This window comes from Cryptomeria japonica, chromosome 3, assembly GCF_030272615.1.
Source record: "Cryptomeria japonica chromosome 3, Sugi_1.0, whole genome shotgun sequence".
Lineage (NCBI taxonomy): Eukaryota > Viridiplantae > Streptophyta > Pinopsida > Cupressales > Cupressaceae > Cryptomeria > Cryptomeria japonica.
In genome coordinates, this window is record NC_081407.1 from 945,796,186 (window position 1) to 945,817,704 (window position 21,519).

At 37.9% G+C, this 21,519-nt stretch overlaps 1 protein-coding gene across 1 annotated transcript in view; it reads right to left on the reverse strand.

Annotated features, from left to right (window-relative positions):
• LOC131873913 (uncharacterized) overlaps positions 1–20,325 on the reverse strand; it is a 39,741-nt gene extending 19,416 nt beyond the window's left edge. Inside the window, exon 1 of the mRNA XM_059217032.1 lies at positions 19,938–20,325. Coding sequence (XP_059073015.1) covers positions 19,938–20,091 — 154 coding nt within the window. The 5' untranslated portion in view covers positions 20,092–20,325. The remainder of the gene's footprint in view (positions 1–19,937) is intronic.
• Positions 20,326–21,519: the final 1,194 nt, after the last annotated feature.

The following is a 21,519-nucleotide window of genomic DNA, read 5'->3' on the forward strand; positions in this document are numbered from 1 at the left end:
AACTTCAAAGGCCTCGTTTGAGCTCATACGACCTCTTTTTCAGGTGCCGTTTTTTTTGAAAGTGCTTATTTTTTCGTCTACTTTCAGAATCTATGATCAGATTTCAGAGATTTTGAGTGAAAATTGTACTTTCAAATATTGGTCTTATTTGGCCTATTAGGTACTTGTAAATTGTTTGGATCTTAGTTAGATCTCTTGCATTATCAGTTTGAGTCTCTTTTGGCCTTATTGAGGCAGTTGTAAAATTGTAAATCAGAAGTCCACTTTGCCATTTTTTGCAAGTGGCCCATTGTATACGCACTACTTATAGAGTGCCAAAATCATCACATTGGGGGGGGTTCTTTGATTGAGTGAATTTGGGGGGGTGTCTTGTGTGATTGTGCCTCTCTTTGTGCTCTTTCCATTCTTGTTGCAATGAGTCCTAATAAGTTTCCACCATTAACTCCACATAATTATGCATCATGGAAAATTAAAGTATGGAGTAAACTAATGGAAAAGGGTCTCACACACTACATAGATGGAACAATAACAGCACCACCTGATCCTAAGGCTGATCCAAATGCTCAATTAGAATGGCTCACAAAGAATTGCATGGCTCTTGGAACCTTACGCAAGTATGTATCAGATGACCTCATTTTCCACATTGAGAAGTGCAAAACAATTAAAGAGGCTTGGGATATGTTTCAGAAATTGTATGGACAAGTTGATGAAATCAGAGGCTATCAGATTGATAATGAGCTCACCAACTTAGATCCCAAGAATTTTGATACAATCCAAGATTATGTAACCAAAGCAAATGAGCTAAGAGCAAAGCTAAAGGATTGTGGAATTGACAAAAAGGATGCTCAATTGATATTCACCTTGTTGGACAAGCTTGCACCAGAATATGCAGCATTTGTATCTAGCTTCCAAACTCATCGTTTGATAGTGGGGAGTTCTTATGTTATGCCTTCCTTTGATGCTTTCACAGAAATGTTGATATTGGAACAATCTAAGTTGTTGAACATGGGGTTTCTCAAGTCTTCAAAGTCCAAGGCTTTGGTAGCAAATCAAGGAAATCAAGGAAGTCAAGGCAAAGATTCCAACAAGAAGAAGAAGCAATCTAAGTCTCAACCACACCAGGAAAAGGGACAATCATCCTCTCCATCACAAGGCAATTTTCAATCCTCTTCCAAGAAGGGGACACCACCTAAGAAGGATAAACCAACTCGTGCATATTGCAAAAAGTATGGTCATGATGAGCATCGATGCCACGCAAAGCAAGTTGATGAGTTAACCAATCTTCTCAAGAAAAACAACATCAACTTGCCATCCGCCTACACAAAGAAGGATTCATCTTCTTCTTCTTCCTCACAGTCTAAGGGAAAAGGGCAAGCATTTGTGGCTACAACAGGTTCTTCACAGCAATGGATACTTGACTCGGGTGCCTCATATCACATGGGTTCTACAAAGGAGCAGTTTTCTTCATTAGAGCCATCTAAGGTACCTCACATTTACATAGGTGATGACACACAAGTAGAGGTTGAAGGGAAAGGTTCAGTTGACATGGATGATGGAACATTTGAGAATGTTCTCTATGTTCCTAACTTGTCTACCAACCTTCTCTCCATCTACCAAATCACTCACTATGGGAATGGGAAAAAGGTTGAGTTTACACCAGATTCAGTTGTGGTAAAGGAACTTGATGATGATGCCTTGGTAGCAGTGGGACAAGTCAATGACAACTCAAGGCTTTATTCATTCTCCCACTTTGTGCCAAGTTCACCTTCTAGGGCCTTGCTTACTCATTCAAATTCAGAAAGTAAGCTATGGCATGAGCGGTTTGGTCACCTCAACTACCGCTATCTTCAGCAGCTCAGCACTAAAGACATGGTCACAGGTCTTCCTCGAATCAGCTTTTCAGAGGGTGTATGTTCAGGTTGTTCCATGGGCAAGCATCCCGAAGAGAAATTTGATAAAGAGAAAACTTGGAGAGCTTTGGAAGTTCTTCAACTTGTTCACAGTGATGTAGCGGGTCCATTTCCAGCACCTTCATTTAGTAAGGCCTGCTATGTTCTTACCTTCATTGATGACTACTCCCGCTTCACTTGGGTCTACTTTCTCATTCATAAGAGTGAAGTATTTGACAGATTTCAGGACTTCAAGACTCGTGTGGAGAAGCAATCAGGGAAAGTGGTCAAGATTCTTCGTACAGATAATGGCAGGGAATATGTGAACAAGAGACTTGAGGATTTTTGTACATTTGAGGGAATTGATCTTCAGCATTCTATTGCATACACTCCACAGCAGAACGGGGTTGCAGAACGCAAGAATCAAACTCTCAAAGAAATGGCTAGCTGTATGATTCATGCACGTTCTCTTGATCCCGCCTTTTGGGCTGAGGCTATCAGTTGTGCCACACACATCCAGAATCGGGTTCCTCACAAAGCTTTACAAGGTATTACTCCTTTTGAAGCTTGGGCTGGTAGGAAACCGATTGTGAGACATTTCAGAGTCTTTGGGTGTCCAGCATGGGCTCGCATACCTCCACAGAAACGCAAGGCATTGGAACCTCAGAGTCGACCTTGCATTTTTGTTGGATATCCTGAGGGTGTTAAGGCATACAGATTGATGGATCCAGAAACACATGAGGTATGCATTGAGAGGAGTGTTCACTTTGAGGAAAGCTCTCCTAGCTTCGCCTCTCTACCTCCTCCACCTTCCTCCATCGTGGATAGTGATGTTAGTGATTCCGATGATGAGACTCCCTCAACTCCGACTCGCAGGGTTACACCTCCGCAGGGTCCACTTGCAGTTGAGGAGCCTCGTTCTCCACCTCCACCTAGACCTCGTTGGGCTCGACAGACACTTGAGTCCGCAGGTTCTCTTGTTGGGGATCCTTCGGATACACGGAGAACTCGATCACAACATCAGGATCTTCCACATGCATTCATTGCTACCGCTTCCGATCCACAGACATTTAGGGAAGCATCAGGGGTTCCTGAGTGGGACCAAGCTATGGAGGAAGAGTATAGTTCCTTGATGAGGAACAACACATGGGATCTAGTCCATCTCCCTCAGGGGAGAAAGATGGTTCGATGTAAGTGGATCTATCGGACCAAGTTTGCAGCGGATGGTAGTGTGGATAAGTATAAGGCTCGGCTTGTTGCAAAAGGTTTCTCGCAGGTTGCAGGTGTTGACTATACTGAGACCTTTGCACCCGTAGCTAAGATGAACTCCATTCGTTTGACACTTGCTATTGCTGCAGCTCATGGTTGGGTTGTACATCGGATGTATGTGAAGAGTGCCTTTCTTCATGGTGATCTTGATGAGGAGATTTATATGGAGCAGCCACAGGGTTTCATCCAGGATACTTCCTTGGTTTGCAGACTAAGGAAATCTCTCTATGGCCTTAAGCAGGCCCCCAGGGCTTGGTATGCCAAGATGGATTCCTTTCTTCTCTCCGCAGGTTTCACCAGGTGTCATTCCGATCCGAATGTCTACATTTTGCGACAGGATGAGTCTCACTTGATACTTGTGCTCTATGTTGACGACTTGATCATTACAAGGAGTACTTCATCCATCATTAGCAGGGTCAAATCTGCTTTGCATGACAGATTTTCTATGACTGACTTGGGTCTTTTGCACTACTTTCTCGGGATAGAGATTTCACAGTCACCTTCCGGGATTACTCTATCGCAGCCCAAGTATGCTCTTGATCTACTTGCACACTTTCATATGGCTGATTGTAAGCCTGCCCCGACTCCCTTTCTTTCAGGAGTCAAGCTTGAGGCTCAGTGTTCTTCTCCACTAGTTGATGCCACTTTGTATCGTCAGCTTGTGGGTAGTCTCATCTACTTGACTCATACACGCCCTAATATTTCCTTTGCAGTTGGCATGGTTTCCCGCTTTATGCAGGAACCACATGAGCTTCATTGGAAAGCCGCCAAACGCATTCTACATTACATCCAGGGTACACCTCACTATGGGATTCACTATGCAGCAGGCACAGGACTTCGCTTGGTTGGTTACACAGACTCCGATTGGGCTAGCGATCTAGTTGATCGTAAGTCTACTTCTGGTTACAGTTTTCACCTTGGTTCGGGCCCCATTTGTTGGCAGAGCAAGAAGCAACATGCTATTGCTCTCTCTTCGACTGAGGCTGAGTATCGAGGCGCTGTTAACGCAACGACTGAGACCATTTGGCTCCAACAGATTCTCACAGAGTTTGGATTCACTACTCCACGGCCGACAGTCCTACATTGCGACAATCAGAGTGCCATTGCCATCTCGAAGAACCCGGTCCAGCACCAGCGGACCAAACACATCGAGATTCATATGCACTATATCCGAGAGCTCATCCAGGAGCAGGTCATTGATTTGCAATATTGTCCTACAGCAGAGCAGGTTGCTGACATATTCACCAAACCTTTCACCGAGAGTAAGTTCCAGCAGTTGCGAGCTCTCTTGGGGGTGCGGGATGTGTCATTAGGAGGGGTCAGCTGACTTCTCCTTCCTCTCTTATGGGGGGGACTTTTTCCTCTTTGAGGTTTTGTCCTTCTTCTTTGAGATTCTTTTGTACATTCATCTCTCTTTTGGGGGGGAGTTTTTTCCCACTAGGTTTTCTCCCTTTCTCCGTTTGTGAGAGATTGCATTGCATTGTTTTGCTTGCATTTGCATGTTGTACATGGGTACCTATCATGGCCTTGTAGCCGGGACCCATCTTGCATTGTTGACTTGAGTCTTCATTCCCCTAAGTTGCACTTAAGGGGGGGTGTTGGTGTAAATAAATATTCATTATGGATATTATTACACTCACTTAAGTTAACTTAGGATAATGCATTTTATAGTAGTTTGGATATGAGACACTTGGGTGTTTGTGTCACATTGGGATAGTGTGTGTAGGAGAAATTCCACCTCTTATGGTGTTGATCTTGTTATTACACTATCATATCCACTTATTGTGGAGTGATAATTCCACCTTCGGTGGGTGATCCACCTCATGTGGAATATTATATTATTTCTCCTACCTACCCACACCTATTTCCTACCTACCCTTGTTTCTCATTGAGCCACATGTCATATTTGTGTGCTCATACATCCATATGGCCTTGCCTATATAAGCAAGCCTCTATTCATTGTATTGGTTAATCCAGTTGATCATTTTTATATTGATGAGAATACAGTTTGTTCTTGTCATTCTATTGTCTCTTTTATGCTTTTCATTGTGCCCTTGATCTTGGCAAAATCCAACAGCTATAAAAAAATCCACAAAGAAACCAAGGGAGCGGCTTGTTCAAGAGAAGCAAGAGAAACTAGTGAGATCCAACCTCCATCAAAGGTGCAAAAGTTATTGGAAGAATATTATAATACAGCCAAAACTAGCAATTGGTTTCCCTCCCTCACAAGGTAGTACACACCATATTTATTTGGTGCTAGGATCAAAGCTCCTAATCAAACTACATATATATTATCTCCAAAATAAAATGAGAAGCCCAATTGGCATGTTCTTAGAAAATAGATTAATAAGGGAAAGCATAAGCCCTTGTGTCACACTAGCTGTACTCTCACCTTAAAAAGGAGACAAATGGCAAACGTGTGGGGACTCTAGAGCAAGATCACAATAAGGCACCAATACCCCCTACCTATAATGGATGTGACACTCAATTACTTGGTTAGTGTCACAATTTTCTTTAGGGTTGTGTTGTGACCATTTCACACATCGCCCCATTGCAAATGGGGACCCTTGCTTTTTTTTTGTTTTCTAGGGTTTGTTTTCTAGGTCTTTTAGGGTTTTGTCTGTTAGCCTTTAACTTTCGAGTGTCGCCAAGGGGATCACCTGGATAGCAGGTTCTGCTTGAGTTAGGTCAAGTTGGTGAGTGATGAAGTCTGGAATGTCCTGATCCTGAAATTTGGCTAAGTCTGGAATGTCCTGATCCTGAAATTTGACTGTCTGGAAAATTGAAAATCCTCCAAAAACTAGATTTTGCAATATAGCTCCTGGAGGTCTGAAACCACTCTCAAACATCCTGAAAGTATATATGGAATATAACATCTTATACTTAAATGTTATATTCCATAAAATTATCCTGACAGAGAGTCTAAAAACGCCAAATTTCGCTCCTGACCCTTCCAGAGGGTCCAGAGCGAATTTCACTCTTGACCCTTCCAGAGGGTCCAGGGCGAAAATCAACCTAGGACTTATTTCTTGCCTTATTTGACCAAATTTTGACTTGCAAGGCATTTTGAAGGGAAAATTGGAAATATTTGAAAACCTTGAAAAAATGATGGATTCTAGCTTGGAAGAGGAATTTCGCTCCTGACCCTTCCAGAGGGTCCAGAGCGAAATTCATTATAGAATTCATTTGCCACCTTGTTTGAGCTTGAAAACTTGTTCCTAACTTGGAAAACCATCTAATTTTGCCTTGTGAAGTGGTTTGAAACTTAAAAAATTGAATAGTTTAGCCTGGAATGAAGATTTCGCTCCTGACCCTTGCTGAGGGTCCAGGGCGAAAATTTTATATGAGCTTATTTTTCACTAATTTTGGCTAACTTGTTTTGTGCAGGGTCTCTTGGAATGAAGGTTGAACATCATTCAAAGGTTTGGAAGCATGCAAAATGATGAATTCTGGACAAGGAAGGCAATTTCGCTCCTAACCCTTCCAGAGGGTCCAGAGCGAAATCCCCAATAGCTCTCATCTTGCAATGAAAAAAGTCAAGTTTTAGGCATGAGTGAAACAAGAACAACTTCCTTTTGCCTCCTGAAGAAGTTTTAACTTTGAAGAATGAAGGATTTTGCTTGAAACCTAATTTTCGCTCCTGACCCTTGCTAAAGGTCCAGGGCGAAAATTTTATGGGGGATGTTTTTGCTTAGTTTTGGAATGTCAAAGAGGTTTCAAGGTGAAAAATGAAACATTTTGAGTCTAGATTGCAAAATTTGCTCCTGACCCTTACTGAGGGTCCAGGGCGAAAAGGCTTAGAAGGAGGCTTTCTTGCTTGGTTTGGTTGAAATGAAGTATCAAAAGCATGATGAAAGATGAGAACCTACCTTGCAAAGGAGTGTCAGGTTAAAAGCATAAAGAAATATGCCTAAAATTCAAAATTCGCTCCTGACCCTCTCAGGAGGCCCAGGGCGAAAATCCTAAAATCTCCCATTCTGCCTTGCAAAACGAAATCAAACTTGGATTGGGAGCAAGAAGAAAGATATTTCCTGGCATTGTGAGGTGGATTGAAGTTGTAATGATCAAGAATTTGCTCAAAAAACTCAAAATCGCTCCTGACCCTTGCTGAGGGCCTAGGGCAAAAAATTGAAAAACTCTTATTTCACCTTGCAGAAACAAAGCAAATTTGGATGAGATGAATGAAAGGGATCATTGCCTAACCTTGTGAGGTAGATTAGGGTTAAAATGATGGAGGAGTAAGCACAAATTTGAGAAATCGCTCTTGACCCTTGCTGAAGGTCCAGGGCGAAAAAACCCTAAATGCACTTTCCCTCCAAAATTCAAGTGAAATCAAACCCAAACTCTAGTAAAAGATGCCATTTACAATGCCTAGGTTAAATTTTGGATTTATAAAAATGGGGTATTCAAGGCCTAAATTGAAAAATCACTCCTAACCCTTGCAAAGGGTCCAAGGCGAAGTTATTGGCATTCTTCATTGATACCTTAGTCAAGCATTGATATTCCTCAAATTCCCCAAAATTGCTAACTTCGAAGCCTTTGGAAAGGATAAATTAAATTCGCATTTATTAAGGCTTTGGCAATTTAATAAATTAATTTTTAGGCCTTGAAATAATTAAAAATCCACCTTGGAGGCATTGAAATTAATTTTCAACTTTTAAATGAAGGTGAGCGCTCAAAACACATTTATTGGCTAAATAAACATGTCGGCCTCCTTTTAAATGGGATTTTATCCTATTTTGCTACTAAATACTTAAGTCGGCCTCCTTCTAAAAGGGATTTTATTTTATTTTTTGTTTATTTGCTAGGTCGGCCTCATGGTAAATCAAGATGAGTGCTCTATATAATGGGAGAGGTTCTTTAGCAAATTCAAATCATTCTTGCATTATCTCTCATGCGAACTTGAAGAGCATATTTGGAGGTGCGAAATTGAGCAAGCTGGAGGATAATTTCCAAATTTTGGAAGGTGTTTGAAGGCGAAATTTTGCTAAGTGTGGAGACTAAAGAAGGTGAAATTCATTTTGAAGGCTAATGGAGGCGTAATTCATCCAAGGGAGGACTATAATCTAAGCCTTGTCCATCAAAATCCAGTCTTCTTTCATCATTTTTCAAGGTTTTATAGTTAAGCATTCAAGGAGGAGGTATGAAGAATCATTTCGAAGTTCTTATTCAAGACTTATTGTGATCTCATTGCAATTTTGTAAAATCTAAGTCTTGAAAATCCAATTTCCATTCATAATTAGTTTGAAAATGTATAATTCTTGATTTATCATGTCTTTTTCAAATTAGTATCTTAAGTTATACCCTTGAAAGGTCTTAAATTTAATGCTTTAAGGTTTGATGCTCAAAGACTAACTTTAATATTTTGTGTAGGCATCAAATGGCGGCCCCGGAGTCGGAAGATTTATTACTTGGCAGACTCCCATCAAAGAAAATCAAGCCAGATCAAGGACGATCTCCTCCAAGAAGATCAAGCAAGGATAAGGGCGACCTCCTCCCGTCTAGCATCGACAAGGACGGCCTTCTTTGGTCAAGCATTATCAAGAATAACCTCTTCCAATCCAGCATTCCAAGGCGAGGTACATCATCAACCTGCACATCAAGGACAAAAGAAGTCAGAGCAAGGGTTCGTTGAAGAAGCCGATGGTTGCAAATGAATTAATTAAAGCTAGCTTCTCAACATCATCGAATTGGATATCTACCAAGTTGCAAGTGTTAGACGAGGTGGCATCCTAGTCATCGCTCCTCCAGTCGGATTGGTCCACCTCAGCATGTCCAGATTCAATGTACCTAACTCATGGGAGGTGGCACAAACTTCGATGTACCTACCCCAACTATCCATTGGTCGAATATTTCAAAGAAGACATGTGTCCAATTAATACAATTATTTCATTGGTCAGAAGTGAGCTTGTTGTAACAAACCCTAATTAGGGTTTCATTGTAGAATCTTGGCCATTGATCTCAAATTGATCTTAGCCATTGAATTGTATTAAGGGCACTATATAAACCCCGGCTCTTCATTTGTAAAGGCTAATAGAGAGTAGTTAGAAGGTGAATAGTTAGCTAATAGTAGATAGTCAGTTGATAGAATAGCAATTAGAGTAGAATAGAAAGAGAAGGCAAAGATTGTTGCCAATATGTTGTTGTAAAAGACTTGTAAAACTTCATTGAAGAAATGGTGAAATTTATGGGTCGATTCAACAATTTGCATGGTCTCTATACTTCTCATATTTGATTTCATGTTATTAGATGAGTGGAAGAAATGTGTTTGATTGATGGTGAAATTCGTATATCCATACTACTAGCAATTTGTTGATTGCAGACTTGCCTTGTGTAGTCAACAGGAATCATTCAGCTTAAGCTTAACTTCAATTGTCGCTTCTTCATTGATATGCATCAGCCTGATGGTGTCTATGCCTGTAGTGATGATTTGAACATCATAAAGCTTTCCTTCGAAGATCGCACTAACCTTGTGGAGATGGTCCTGGGATGTCAAAACAAGACTTAGTTAGAATTTCATCAAAGATCATTCATTGCTCCTACATTCTTAGTATCAGAATTGGATCCTTTCCTCGCCCTCATCCTTTTTCCTTTTTTTTTCAAATCTAAGCCAGTGAAATCTTGTGATTCCAGCAAATCAGACGTTCAAGTCATTGAGTGTAAGTCCCCTTGTGATTCCAGCAAATCACATCATACCACAGAGAGCTTATCCACACGTAGAGATCCTACAACGAAGAACCTTGAAGTCATCCTAATTGATCCTTTTCGCGATATCTTCAGCATTCAAAGGCTTTATTCAAGAGAGGATAAGGTACCTTTAGGTATTTTTATTCTGTGTTTGGTCGTGTACAAAATAAACATCAACAGGTTGCTTTGCTATCAAATGCAGATTTGAGAAGGAGATGAATGGAAAACAACATTCAAGACCAAGATGGTATATATGAATGGTTGGCAATGCCATTCAAAATGTCCAATGCTCCTACCAATTTTATGTGTACTGTGAACCAAGCATATAGACCTACATTGGAAAATTTGTGTAATCTATTCTATTCAAATAGCATCTTAACTTTCAATACAAACATGGAAGAACATTTGAAACACCTGTAAATGGTGTCTAATGCACTTAGAATGGAAAGGTTGTTTGTAAATCTTGAGAAAAGTGACTTTTGTGGAGACATGTTAATTTTCCTTGGAATTGTGATTTCAATGGAAGGAGTGAAACACAAATCCCAAAAATATTGAAGCTATACTTGATTGACCTATCTCTCAAAACCAAAGTTGCAAGGACACAAATGCAAGTGCAACTACAAATAACTTAACACAATACAACTAATTTTCAAGACACTCTTAACTATTACTTATTAGTAATATTTAAAATTTAACATATTTTTAAATTATATTAGTATATTTTTTTATTTAGATTTAAATGTTAAAATATTTAGCTACTATTTATTGTTAATAGCTAAATTACATTCATTTTTTTTAATTTTTATTTAAATTAAAATATGATGGTAGTTAATTATTGAAAATTTAAATATATTTGAAAATTATTATCAACTTTAAGATATTAAATATTAATAATAATTTATAAAATTATAAATATTAATTAAAAAACTAAATGCTGAAACTTTATAAATACATCATAAACTAAAGGCTAAAACTTTGTGAACTCTATGATCTATCAACATGCCTTTTTCACGATTTCAAGCAACTCTAAATATATCGAGGTTCCTCGTTATGAAAAGATTCATGTCGACAATAATCTCAGTTTTCGAACATCAAAGTTGTAGACTCGATGCGAAGAGCTCGGCATGCATTCCATCAAGCTCGAGGTGAATGTAAATTGTCGCATTAAATAAATCAACATTTGAAATTAAGAAGACAAGCCATTTGCCTACTTGGGTGAAGCACTAAATGATGCGAAGAAGACGTATCACACTTACAATAATTGTATGCTATTGTCAAACATTGAAACGATGGAGTCATTACTTATTGCATAGGGAGTTTATCTTGTTGGATGATAATCAAGCACTTAAATATATAATCTCTCAGGCCAAATAAAACATTTGCAATACACCATGTAACTTGAAAAACTAATGAGATACTTAAGTAGGAAGCATCACCTACTTGTCTCAGTGACCAGCAAGATTGTCAGGTTTGAAGAAATGGGAGCAGAATATGCAGCTGATACTTATTTCAGCAAAAATACCATTGCTCTCAACAATCCTGTTGTTGCAAGAAATGAATTCTCTAGTAAGATACTTAAAACAAATGGATTTCTGTTTAAAGTACTCCATCTTTGTGTTCCCACAAGATCCAAGAGAGAAAAACTGATTAACAAAGTGCATTCAAATGGCTTGGGAGGGCATTGTGTACGGGACAAAACTTACAGGTGAGAAATGATTTTGGCCTCAGTTAAGAAAAGATGTAAATAAGTTTGCTTTTACATTTGGAATTTGTCAAGTTTTTAACGGTGGGCAGTAAAACACAGGTTTGTACAAACTCTTGACTATACTTGAAGGACCTATTGTGCCTTGCACACACTCCTCGTCTCCAACAAGGACCCCTTCCCTTTGTTCGCCTCTTCGAGGTCCTGCAATAATTTATGTTCGTCTAAGAGAGAAAGAGAGAGCTTAGAGCTGAAACATGATAAGAACCAAATGAGGGCATGCCCATAGATCTCAATCAGAAAATTTAAACATCACCATGAGTAAAGGAGAAGAAGAGACTTCAAAGGCCAAGCCTGAGCTGAAACTCAAATTCTGAAGTCTCCCCCTAAATTCTAGAAAGCATCCCAAAGGTTAAATGTACGGCAAAGAACAAAGTTCGGTGTTTTCCTTTTGAGAGAAATAGAATGCTCATTCTCACCAACCTTTCAAACACCGAGAAGAACACCAAAATCTCCTGGTTGAGTTTTGAATGGCATGTTAAAGCAACAACTTCCAAATTCGGCCTTTGCACATTAGAGTAACTTAAGGCTTGTTAGCAAAAAACTCTTTCAAGCACCAAAAATAACACCAAACTTCACCTTAGAGTGTTAAAAGGCCAAAGTTTAAAAAGACGTGATTCCAAAGTTCGGTGAGAAGAAAACAAAACGATGAAATGTCTTATTCCTAGTGCGATTGCAAACACTGAAGAAAACGTCGAACTTCCTCCTAAAAGCATTTAAAGTCAAAAAAATTAAAAAGCACCCAAACAAACTCGGCCTTTGCAAATCAAAACAGCTTAAGCCTTGTTCCCAATTTTACTCCAAACCTCGAAATAAGGCTGAAGGTATGTCGATTTCTTATAAGAGGTTAAGTTATGTTTTAAAACACAAACTCCTAAAGTTGGCTTTAGCATCGCTAAGATGAAGAACGCATTTTCTATTTCTTCTTCCTTTCGCCAAAAATATGTTGAACTTTGTCTTGGTCGAAGTTTTAATAAAACTTTAAAAACAATAAATATTGACTTCAGCGTTTGCCATTAAACGTTGAAAAGCACTTATTACCTTTAGCACTCCCAATGTCAAGGAAAACACCGAAAACTCTTCCAAGATTTTAAAGCCATGTTTTTGAGTCCAACTCCAAAGTTCGGTGTTGGCATTAAAATAGAGAGCAAGTTTGTTTCCATTGCTTTTCTAAGGACCGAAATACCCTCAAATTTTCACCATGCAAAGCGTTTTATTTCAACAAAATAAAATTGTGAGGGAGCAATCGTTGCTAGAAGTCACCAAGGAGGGCCACGGACCAAAAAGAAAGGCATAACAAGGTCAAACCATGGTGGGGGAGAAAAATGTTACAAAGTGAAAGTGATCAAGAACAAATCGCACCAAAGAGAAAGTTGATGTAGTATCATGATGGAGTTTTTTTGTTTTGATGACACCAAATGGCTAATGAAGTTATGTGGTGTTTACATCTAGTCGTACTAGATAGATGCACATGTGTATGAATTGCGAATGAGTAACTAATGGATCGGTGGGGCAATTCACAAGTCCAAGTCAATTGCTAGAATAAATGGGAATTAAGGTGAATCGAGTTTGACCAAGATCAAAGCAGGAGGTTTGGTGAGAAGTGAACGCCTCGATAAGGAACAAAATGTCTAGTCAACAGAACGACAAGGTGATAAATCCGAAAATGTATTCCAAGGGTTGAGTCTCCAAGCGAATTCTAATAGCCGAGTTTTTGTATTGATCTGCAATTTGTTCATGCTTCAAAAGACCGAATATGACAATTTGAATGTTCGAACTGAATATTATTGAGAAGATCGAAGATGTCTAGATCACCAAAATTGGTGAAGATGCTAAAGCCTGATAAAAGCAGAAGATTGGTTTATGAATATTAAGCTTGGCTCATAATCCCAACAGGTGTCATTGCGCTTTACAAAAATGGGACCATGACACGATTTAGGTAAAACAAATGGTGATAAGTTATCAAATTCAACGTAAGGAAAGAACTCAACTCGTCATATGGAGGTTCGATAGGAATGAAGAGGCTTGATATACCAAAAAGTCGGCTTAATGACTAAGTGTTTGGGGGTATGAATTCTCTGATGAGTAAAAGGCCAAAGCTATCACAAGTGCAATCATAATGACCCAAGTTCCCTAACAAGTGTAGACTAGTGAAATTTTATGATCTAGTTAAGTGGGAAGTGTACACAAACATGATGGAGTATTACACTTCACAGCTTTCCATTTGTGATTTTAATAACTTGGATTATGATGATCCACATTGTTAGTAATACTATCTCTAATTATTTGAATAGCCCATTATAATTGATTCAATTTAAACTTGCTTTTTGCAAATTAATGCCATTGGAAGGGGTCATCTGCAAAGGAATGAATGATTAGCTCGCAAAATGACTCAAATAGTGGGATCTGTAAAATTTGCCAATGAAGTCCAACGTGTAGGATTGAAGGTGTGATTGCAGAACAACGCCAATGAAGAGCATGCCACAGAGATGAAGGACCACTACCACGGCATAGAAGAGCCAAAATGATGCCATTTCAAATCTTTGGAAAACAATGACAAGACACAAAAATGTTACAGGAGTGCAGAAACGAAGAATGAACAGTTGGAGATGATAGAAATTTGAATTTATTGTAATCATTTTATTATAAAATGACTGCTTTTGGCAATATTTAATGCAATTTAAGCAAGGGACAAAAGTTAGTTGTTCTCCAAACTACTAGGCTTGTCTTTTGTGCCTTGAGCCTCGTGCATTTTTGTCTTCTAGTGGGATTAATTGAAAACAATTTAAGGTAGTTGAAAAGGTGGTTGATGGTTATTGAGGCCATTAACCAAAAGTTGTCAGGGTCTCTAGAAGGCAGATCAGGGCCATTGGAAGAATTGAATCCTGTCCACTAACTCAAAATGTGAAATCTATAAAAGGCCAGTGCCTCTCTCATTGTAAAGGGTTAGACAATTAGGATTTTAGGAGTTAGCAAATTAGAAGTAGTAGCAGTTAGAAGAAGAAGTAGAATAGAGAATGAATTGTTGGACAGAAATTGTTGTAATAGCAATTAGAACAAATGAAGAAAGCATTGAAGCATGGTGTTTTGCCATTTTCCCTAACCTGTTTGCATGGTTTTTTTTCATAAAGTTAGCAAAGTTCAGTGATCTTAATGGTGAGGTGTGAGGGTATTTGATTTGATTTCAGGTTCATACCATTGGAAGCTTGCTAACTGTAGGTCTCTATGCATGGTTAGCCTGACCCTATTGTGCTCTTAGTTCAACTGTGAATGTTGGTTTTGGATTGCGCCAGAATTGGGTATCCAAATGAATGTCCGTGGTCTGAAAATCTTTTACTTCCCCTTAGAGCTTGCACTATTCCTATGGAGTTGTGAGTTTATCTCTAGCCAAGCAGGAACTAGTTTTATTTGAAATCTATCTATCTGCAACATCAGCCATTGATATCAGTCTCTAGGATCTCTAAAAACTGTCCCTTTGCTATTTATTTCGCCCAGTTTGAGAAGTAAAGCATCACTAGATAGCTATACCAAATGCAGACCAGCTTGTCAGATGCATAAGTCCCCTTCGTGATTACCAACAAATCACATTGGCACTCAGTTATCCAAGGCACAGTCATGACCTATGCATTATGAACCTTGAGGTTATCCTATTTGGACAGTCAAAAGGCGTACAGGATCTCTTTATGCAAGAGAGGATAGGATACATTCAGTATTTTATTTTGCATTGACCGAAATTGCAAGCCTTCACCATCAACAAGACCATTGATTGCCTCATACTTGAAGAGACAATGATTCTATTTTTGTTGTTGTATACTGATTCTCCAAGATGACTCATTTCATTATGTGCAAAAAGAATACTGATGCAAGCAAAATTGCTGATTTATTTTTCAAAGAGATTGACTAGTTGCATGGACTGCCCAAGACGATTACTCATGATTGGGATACAAGGTTTCTAAGTCACTTGTGGAGTACTTTGTGGAGAAAACTTGACAGTAAATTGCAATATAGTTCAACCTAACTCTAAGATGGATGGGCAAATGGCGATTGTGAACAAAAAGTTTGGACAATTTGCATTGATGTCTATTTGTTGAGAATCCAAGGCAATGAGATTTGGTTTTGGCACAAGCTCTTTTAATCCTAGCATCAATAAGTCTACCAAAAAGTCTCCCTTCCAAGATGTTTATAGAAACACTCCTATGAGCTTGTTGATCTCATTGATCTTCCTAAAGGAAGATGGGTTAGCCAAGATGTTGTGGACTTTGCGAGGAACATCCAAGAGGTGCAACAAAAAGTGAGACACCAGCAACTAACCAATGAACAATATAAAAGAAATGCAGATCTGCATTGGAGAGAAATGGTGTTTTAGGAAGGTGAGCAAAACATGGTTTATTTGTGTAATAACAGAATTCCTCGAGGCACTTACGACAAATTGACACCAAAGAAAATTTCAAAATTGGCCCTTACAAAATATTAAAGCAAATTAGTGAGACTACTTATTTGATAGACTTGCTTGAAGATTTTGACATTAGAGTGGGAATGCCTATTTGATATACTCCCCTGAAGATTTTATTATCAGTCCTATACTTAATGTCAATTTTTACCCCTATCTTTCAAGTAGTGAAGAAGTTCATGATGAGAACATATTGGTAGATGTGACCAGTCAATTGCCATGGAAAAAAAGGAGCATATAGAAAACATAAAAGATAGTTTACACTAAGATTGCTGCTACAAGTTACAAGAATTACAAGATGCATTTGGTGAAATGGCTTGGTTTATATGACTCCAACAACACCTGTGTCACCAAAAAACTCATCAAATTCACAAAATCAGATTCCTCTGAACCTGGAGGTTTAGAAACTTCAAAAGATGGGGAGCATGATGTAACTGCCTTTTGTGATTGGTACCCCACTACCCTTCAGTTGCCTTTGTCTTTTAATTTTTGGGTTATAACTGCGGTGAGTGGATGTTTTAGTATATTCTTGGGCTGTCCTTTTTTCAGTTTCTTAGTTTGGGGTTTTTAAGTTTAGTGTTTTAGTTTGGGCTTAACACAGCCATTCATGGGAATTTTCTGTGGTGTTTTCAGAGGAGGATTAAAGGATGACCTTTACTGCTGCTATCTGGCTTGTACCACATGTTAATTATGTATCTATTGTGAGTTAATTAATTATTTGAGCAAAGAAAAATTGGAGTTCAGAGTCCATTGCTAGGCAGTGGTTTTTTAATCCATTTTCAATGGGAACAGAGTATTTAGCTCACATCAACAGGGGTTGTCTGCATCATTATCAAACATATTTTAGAGAATTCTTAGCCAATTTAACAAATTACTCAAAGGTGAAATAAATGCAACTCCATCAACACAGAGAATAAGGTGAAAGAACCAGCAAATCAGGAAAGCAATATCTGATCTTACACATTTATGAGCACCCCTTAAGCTCATAACTGTTATTTTTTTACTGTTACACTATTTTGAATCACAAGTCTCGAGACTAAAATGTCAAGGCAAACTTATTCGAACACCTGAGTTTAGAGCTCCATTGCAGAGAAATATTCCAGTGGGGGATATGGGCCAGCTTGAGGAAGTCGGGAGGATTATACAAATTGCAAGAAGAATCAACTCAGCAAAAGGATTTGTTCTGTAGATGATAATATCTCAACAGCTTCATCTCTGCATAAACAGCAAGAGGGTATGCATTACTATATTGTCCTTCCCTGAAGGTTGAAATCCCTATCACATTCTGATTGTATCGCCTCATTAAATATGGAAGTGCATGACTAACCTGCAGCAGCTATATAATGCAAATCTATGACCTGCTCTACAAGTTATGCGGTTCATTTGAATTTTGGCTGTTATATACATGCATGTGTACTACAATTATTGCTTATAGAGGCAAATTTAATACAACTTGCAGTTCACCAAGGATCCGCCATGTTAGGGAAACCTCAAGAAAACTGAACCTAAATCCATCAAGCAAGAACGAAAATCCTCAGAAAACAGAGCACTCCTATGTTTTGTTGGCACACTCGTCCCAAAAAAAAATGGTGAAAACTTACACCCTTGAAGAGGAAAGGAAAATTTAGAACCCTGAGATTGCAAGGACTGTTTCATTTAAAAGAAGCCTTACATTTAAAAATTTTGAAAATGTAATCTGCCTAGCTCTGCATGTTATGAGTCATCTGAAGGTTGGATGCTCTATAGAAGTGCCAGTGATATAAATATTTCTAAACTAGAAAGGACACTCAAACGCTGAGTTGTGGCCAAGATCTGCTGTGTTAGAAACAATCTCAGATAACTGTGCACGGATCCATCAAAAGAAGAATGCAAATTCCTCCAAATATAGAGCATCAACTAAGCTCTATATAAGCATCCCTCCCAAATCACTGGAAATAACTTAAGGCCTTAATGAAGAATCACAATACCATAAATTGCAGGAACATTTATATGAAACCCTAGATTTAAACCTTTGAAAATGGAACCTGTTCAGATCAGACAGTTCTGAAAATCTTTCGCATTTCAGATGCTCTGTACATGGCTACATAATGTAGTTATGCAGATCTTCTTTATCAAAAATATATCCTGACTTGGATTTCTTCAGGAACTGACAATTAAAGGAAGGAACTTAAAAAGCTACGAAGAGATCTGTCATGCCCCCGTCAAAGAATGTACTAAGTCATAGCATTTATAAAACTCATGATCACAGCCTTCCTGATTAAAGCAAATTGCAGCCTTTTAACTGTATTCCACACAGCTGGCTTAACGATAAAAGCAGTTTAATTAAGAGTCATTTGATATTAATTTAAGGGAAATAATGATCATTAAAATTTAAAATAAATAAGGAAAATATTTCAAAACAACAATTTCCTAGAATAAAACATAATTAAATTATAATTAAGTATCAAGAGTTGTGACTCTTTCAAAAGGGCAGAGATATTGAAGAGGCGTGACTTCTCCCTCATATTGGAATCCATTTGAAATGGGCATCCAAGAAGGAACAGCATCGAACGAGATAAGCATTTAATCTTATAAGAATTTGCAGACTCGGAATAGATGTATATTAAACAGCAACTTACATACTTAGCAAATATTGTGGTATGAAGGACGATGCATAGCAATATGATTTGATTTGTTATTGGACATTCATTGGATTGAAGTAGGAATGTGTGCAGATATTCTATTGCTTCTAATGCATACAAAATTAATATTAAAGTAGGAAGGTATCCATAAGTAATGATGATGAAGATTCCTTTAAACCTTATAACCAATCCACCATCCCATTATGGAAGGGAGATAGAACATATGAGGAGGGCAAGTAGCAAAAAGGTCCATTCAAGTAGTGGTAATCCTGAATGGGGTTGAGAGGCCAAATGGTGGATGCCATTAACGAGCTCCTGGGCTTGATGGATAGACTCAATGCGCTTTTTATGATCTCCCAGGTGCTTCGTAGTGTGGATGGAATGTTGGGAAAAGCCCCGAGGGAGTCTCATGTACATTAAGAGTTTTATAATGATGGGTAGACTTCCCTTTGGAACATTGTTGAAATATATGTTTATTTTTCTATTGATGACTAACCTGGTTGCAGGATCTAGGCATTAACCCAGTTTTCAATTACGAATCTAGGGCAAATTAAGTTGAATCCTAATAGAGCACATTACAGATCCACAGAGGAGGGCCAAAAAACTCATCCCAAAAAAGATCTCCCGTGCTCTCTACACAAATCGCAGGGGGCATTTTCAATTTATATGTACATGTGAATACAAAAAATTCCTCATATAACAGAGCACTTCATATCCCCTATTCGCACCTCTCCCATAAACATGTGAAGGCAACTTAATCATTGTTTTATAATTTTAACTATAGAAATTGCACGAATATTCAAAATGTAAAACAATTTTAATCACTGTTTTATTAAATTTAACTCTTGAAATTGCAAGAATCTTTAACCGGATCCCTGTATTGAGTCCTTTGAAGGGTGTTTTCATCTAGTAATGCGATTTATGAGGGTTTTTCATTTTGGGTGCTCTCTATCTGACTATACGTATTAACCCACCTTTATCTTTAAAAAACGAGGCACACAAACCTCGAATTCATCTGATCGACCAAAAACGGAAAAGTACACAAATCCAACGTAGCAGAATGAAATGTGTACTTCTCATTTTATCTGAATCTCTACGCACACCCCGCTCCCAAAAGGGGGCCGTGAAGAAACCAAAAAATGTAAAACGAGGGAAGCAGTTTTAAAACCCAAGAAATTGGAGGAACAATGAAATGAATTTACTGAGCAAATGGGTTCTATTGAAAAACGAAACCAAATGCTGGTTGTAAATATACTCACTCGGTGAATCGCTGAGTACGGGGGGTCGAACTGATGTCGCCGGCGACTGGCTGAATTCAAAATTTTCATTGTAATTTGTTGCAGGGGATGTTAAGAGGCTGTCGTCCTCTGCAGACACATCGATGAGGTCATCCACTTTGCCTGTGATATCCATTTATTTCCAACTACATTACAGAGCTACTTCCCTGCGATTCGAAACCCCGTCGTGTCAAAACAATACAAAAAAGCATTCAATTACGTTGCATGGATTAGTTATCGTTATGTGGGTGAATAAAAAAAAGGGCACAGAGGGCTCCACGAGATGAGGACAATGGCTACTTTGTGCTTTGCCAACGTTCAAATCCCCGCTCGGGCGGGAATGGGAAGACTCGGGTTTTAAAATAAGATGTATGGAGAAGCTGTCAGTTTATTGGGAAATAACTTTAAACTGGTGTTATTTTTTCAATTGGAACATTTTGCGGTGGTGTTGAATAAAAAGCCTTTGCAATTAAGAGGATTTTAGAGGAGCACTAGAGATGTTAAAAAATAGTTTATTTTAATTTTTAAATATTCTTAATTTTGTATTAGTATATTAGATTCATGGATAATAAGGTTTTTGGGTTTATAATTCTCAATGATATATGACAACGTGTCTTATCTTTATATCAAGGATGTTTCATAAAATGTTTTTCTATTATCATTTGTTAATGTTGGATATATATGGAGAGAGGGATTGGTATGTTTATGTATCTACAATCGTATGTAATTTCCATGATTTCAAGCAATATAGGGAGCTATCCCCATAAATGATAGCACTTAAAAAAAAAAAAGATCTTAGATTTGTTTGAAAATATTTTAGAAACATAACAAAAATTAGAAAAAATCATAATTATGTTTAAAAACAATTTTGAAGTTTGTTTATACTAGTCACACTATTAAAGTATGATAGTAATATCAAATGCAACACAAAAGCAATAAAATTTTGAAAAGTGGAATGCGCCTTAAGGTTTTTGTGATCTCAAAAGCTTTATTTTGGGTTTGACGCAAGAGCTCTACCCCTAACCGTTTTAAGGTTTGCGTAGATTGAAGCAATAAATAATATTCCTATATTTTAAAAAATCTAAGTAAAGTACGTCAAGAGATATCAAATTTAAAAATATTTAGCATTAATAAATAATAGTAAAGAGTAGATTGTAATAAATTTGACATTAAATGGTTCAATAGATCAATTAGACTACTTGAAAGAAAATTCAAAATATAAATATTTAACATTTGATTTACAATGATCTACTTATATATAAATATTAGGTTTCATACATGTTCAATATTAATTGAAACCTAAACACAATCATATATTTAGTTCTAAGTCTAGCCTTAAGCTTAACCCCTATCTAATATTAAATCTAACCCAATTGAATCTAGACACTAACCCTATTTAAACCCTAAAGTAACATTGATCCTAATGGTAATTCATTTCTTATCTTAATCTTATCTTTAATTCTAGAATTATAAACCTAACCTTAAATCTAAACCTCATTGACCCCTAATGCTAAACCTTTTAAAACCTAATCTAACATTAACCCTAACCATAATTAATCTCTAA